The 3262-nt window shown below is 55.6% G+C and overlaps 1 protein-coding gene across 2 annotated transcripts in view; it reads left to right on the forward strand.

The window, feature by feature from the left end:
• The first annotated feature begins 1402 nt into the window (after nucleotides 1-1402).
• Nucleotides 1403-3262, forward strand: part of LOC113206442 (gastric triacylglycerol lipase-like) — a 2771-nt gene continuing 911 nt past the window's right edge. Inside the window, exons 1-6 of one of the 2 annotated variants that reach the window (XM_026422533.2) lie at nucleotides 1403-1561; nucleotides 1631-1967; nucleotides 2051-2255; nucleotides 2358-2472; nucleotides 2551-2797; nucleotides 2904-3065. In XM_026422533.2, coding sequence (XP_026278318.1) covers nucleotides 1776-1967; nucleotides 2051-2255; nucleotides 2358-2472; nucleotides 2551-2797; nucleotides 2904-3065 — 921 coding nt within the window. In that variant the 5' untranslated portion in view covers nucleotides 1403-1561; nucleotides 1631-1775. The remainder of the gene's footprint in view (nucleotides 1562-1630; nucleotides 1968-2050; nucleotides 2256-2357; nucleotides 2473-2550; nucleotides 2798-2903; nucleotides 3066-3262) is intronic. The other variant, XM_026422534.2, reaches the window with a different exon arrangement.

Raw genomic sequence — 3262 nt, forward strand, 5'->3', positions numbered from 1 at the left:
AGGCCAGGCGCCACCGGCGGGGCGCTCGCCGTAATTATCTATTTTTTGGAGCAATACGGGGCGCATTTGAGCGCTCGGCCTCGGGGACTCCTCACCCTCACGGTGGCGGCGGCAAGATATCATGACACCAACCGGAACCCAAACAGCGAAAAAATATGTTCGGAAGGGTTGTGCGCGAAAATTTTCTATGATGAATGGTGTAAAGCGACAAACTGTAAATGTAATTGTATAATTGATAACTCTGATTGTAAAATATCAAAAACAAATAGTGAAATTTCCAATTTAAATTGTAAAATGACGAATAGTAAAATTGTAAAATTTTACAAAAAGTAGACATTTTGAATCGAAATTTGTTCTCTTCGACGAGCAAATCGTGTAAATTGTACATTAAAATTTGTACACACCAGGTGGGGGATTTACGCCGCGCACTTTCGTAGTTATTATGTACCGCATGCACGGGTGCGCGCGGGTTTGCCTATGCTCGCTGCCTACGGCTCCTATGGCCCCGTGCGAGTAGGCAACCCGCAAGGAAGCGTGAATGTGGTACAGTGTAACCATGAAAGTGCATGGCGTGAATCAGCCACCCGGTATGTATATATGTGACGGCACAGGGGCATTGCAATTGCGGGACACTATCGTACCTGCAGCTGCAGTGCGCCAGTGAGAGAACGATGCGGTGCAAAGCGGAAAGTCAACTCGGCGCCGCCGCCTTTCTACTCACTTTCCCAATTCCACCTCCTTGGCCCCCTCGCTGCTGGTCCTAGACTTCGCAAAAGTTCACACACGGAGACAGTCCTTTGAAGGCGTAAACAAACATTGACTATTGGAGGTCTTCCAGCGGCAGCGAGGAGTCGGTATTGCGGACGAGCCAAAGACGCGGTTGGGTTGCACCGCAGAGGGGGGCGGGGCGCGAGGGGGCACTGCAAATAACTGTCAGTTGCCACCCCTGGTGTGCCAGCCAGGTGGTCCACGTACACCGTAAAAAGAAAGACGCAGAATTTATTGTAAAAATGTGGACATCCGTTCTTAAAGTTAACAGTAGTTGGAAACTGTTATTTCACGCCACTTTGCCCTCCAATTTCACATTGTGTTATGCGTCATCGTTTTTTACTGTATTATTGTCGTCGGCGACCTCGCCCTTTCGAAACAGTGTGGTTCCTGTAGATAAACACCCGAACACACGCACTGTTACTAACGGCTCAGCAGCTGGGCTGTCGCGGTCCGCGGTCGCCGTCTTCCCCCCTCCCCCCTCCTGCCCCCGTCCTTTACAGCGGGCGGGCGAAGTACGGCGTGTCGTGTAACCAAGGGCCTCGCCGGCCAACCACGGACCGTGGACCGGGACAGCCGTGAAGGTGAGAGAGGATGTGGATTGTTTGGGAAAGGGAGAGATATGTAAAACAAATATCTCAAAGACAGTATAAAAGTGTTCAGCTCGCGCGAGTGCGAGAGCAGTCACCGACCTCAGCGAATGTCTGTGTTCGCACACTTCGCGCGAGGAAAGCAAGCAGTGATAGCACGTCTCTTTGAAGACGGGTGAACTATCAGTCGCGCATCTACAACGGTGGGTATTAACTCGTAACCACTTGACATGAGTGTCGTGAATTGTCTATAGAGGACAAAATTCTCACAGCGGAGGGCATTCGTTCACTTTGGATTCCCCGTGTCAAGAGGTCGGTCGCGCTTGCGATCGCCTAGCAGGTAGGCCCGCCTGCCCCACATCCACGCGCCGTTTGGCCTACCTCGCGCCTGCCAGTGCCACCCGCTGCGCTGCCGAGATGGCGGTCGCCGTGAAGGCCTTGCTGGCCTCGCTGTTGCTGGACGCTGCGCTGGCCTCGCTTCTGGGACCTGACCAAACCGTCCCAGCGATGGACCCGCAGTGGATCGTGGACCTGGTCGGGGCGCCTCTCCCCGGCCTCAGAGCAGCGGCGGTGTCCAGAGACTTCGACCCCCTGCTGGACCTGGATCCGGTGAGCGGCCAGAGGGCGACATATGTTCCGGGGGGAGCTCGAGTGGTGTCGAGTCTACGACTAAAACGCCCGCTGATGTGCAGGTGGAGCTCTCGCGGTACTGGGGCTACGACGCGGAGCTGCATCATGTGACCACGGACGACGGCTACATCCTGGGCATCCACCGCGTCAGGAACACCACGGCCGCGAGCGAGGCCCCGGGTGCGAAGCAGCCCGTCGTCGTCATGGGGCACCCTCTGCTGTCCAGCTCAGCCGAGTATCTCGTCCTGGGCCCCGGCAAGGCACTAGGTGAACACTCGGCAAACCCCAATAAATGACAGTATCGAATCCATGACACGAGAAAAGACATTTTCATTCATTGATTCCTCTACTTTTCGCAATCCGGAACAGCTTACATGCTGGCCGATGAGGGTTTCGACGTGTGGCTGCAGAACGTGCGCGGAAACACCTACTCGCTGAACCACACGACGCTCAGCACCAAGGAGGCTGCCTTCTGGGACTTTTCGTGAGCATTATTGTAGTCGGCTGCCCGAGTGCGAATAGTGCAATAGTGTGTATGCTGACGGTACGTTGTGCACCTCAGGTACGACGAGCACGGCACGCAGGACCTGCCGGCGCTGATCCAGTACGCGATGCAAGAGACGGGCCAGCAAGAGGTGCAGTACGTGGGCTTCTCCATGGGCACTACCAGCATGTTCATCATGGGCGCGGAACGCCCCGACGTGGCTAAGCACGTCAAGCTGTACACCGGATTCGCCCCGGTCGCCGAGGACAGCAACGCCCGATCCGCGGCTTGGCGAGGCGTGCTAGAGTCCATCCCGGTGTTAAAGGTCAGTCGCTCGTTAAGGGCCCGCGGGTCCTTCGCCCCAATGTTTTATTGGCCTTCCTCAGAAATGTTGGACAAATCTTTCTTGATCGTTGAATCGGTCGCAACAGCTGGCCGCGGCCCCGCTGGGCGTGTATTGGATCCTGCCCAGCACGCCGGAGCTGCGCGCGACCGGGGAGACCCTCTGCGCCGACGGCGCCCTGCTCACGCAACCCGCGTGCGTGGCGATCGAAAACGCCTTTAGCGGCCGCGACGACAAGCAGAACAACGCGGTAAGGACATGAACCCATCAACAAGGGTGGCCCATAGAACAGATCCGGAGAATTTCGTAGTTATACTGTACTGTACAGCATGTAGAGGTGTGGGCGCATTGCCTAGTAGCAAGGAGCCGTAAGGCGCTGTAGTGAGAGACGGTACAGTACAGCTTTCAAAACTATCCAGGGTTTGTCTGCCACCCTTTCTTTAAAAA

This window comes from Frankliniella occidentalis, unplaced genomic scaffold (assembly GCF_000697945.3).
Source record: "Frankliniella occidentalis isolate FOCC.00 unplaced genomic scaffold, Focc_3.1 Scaffold2818, whole genome shotgun sequence".
NCBI classification, from domain to species: domain Eukaryota; kingdom Metazoa; phylum Arthropoda; class Insecta; order Thysanoptera; family Thripidae; genus Frankliniella; species Frankliniella occidentalis.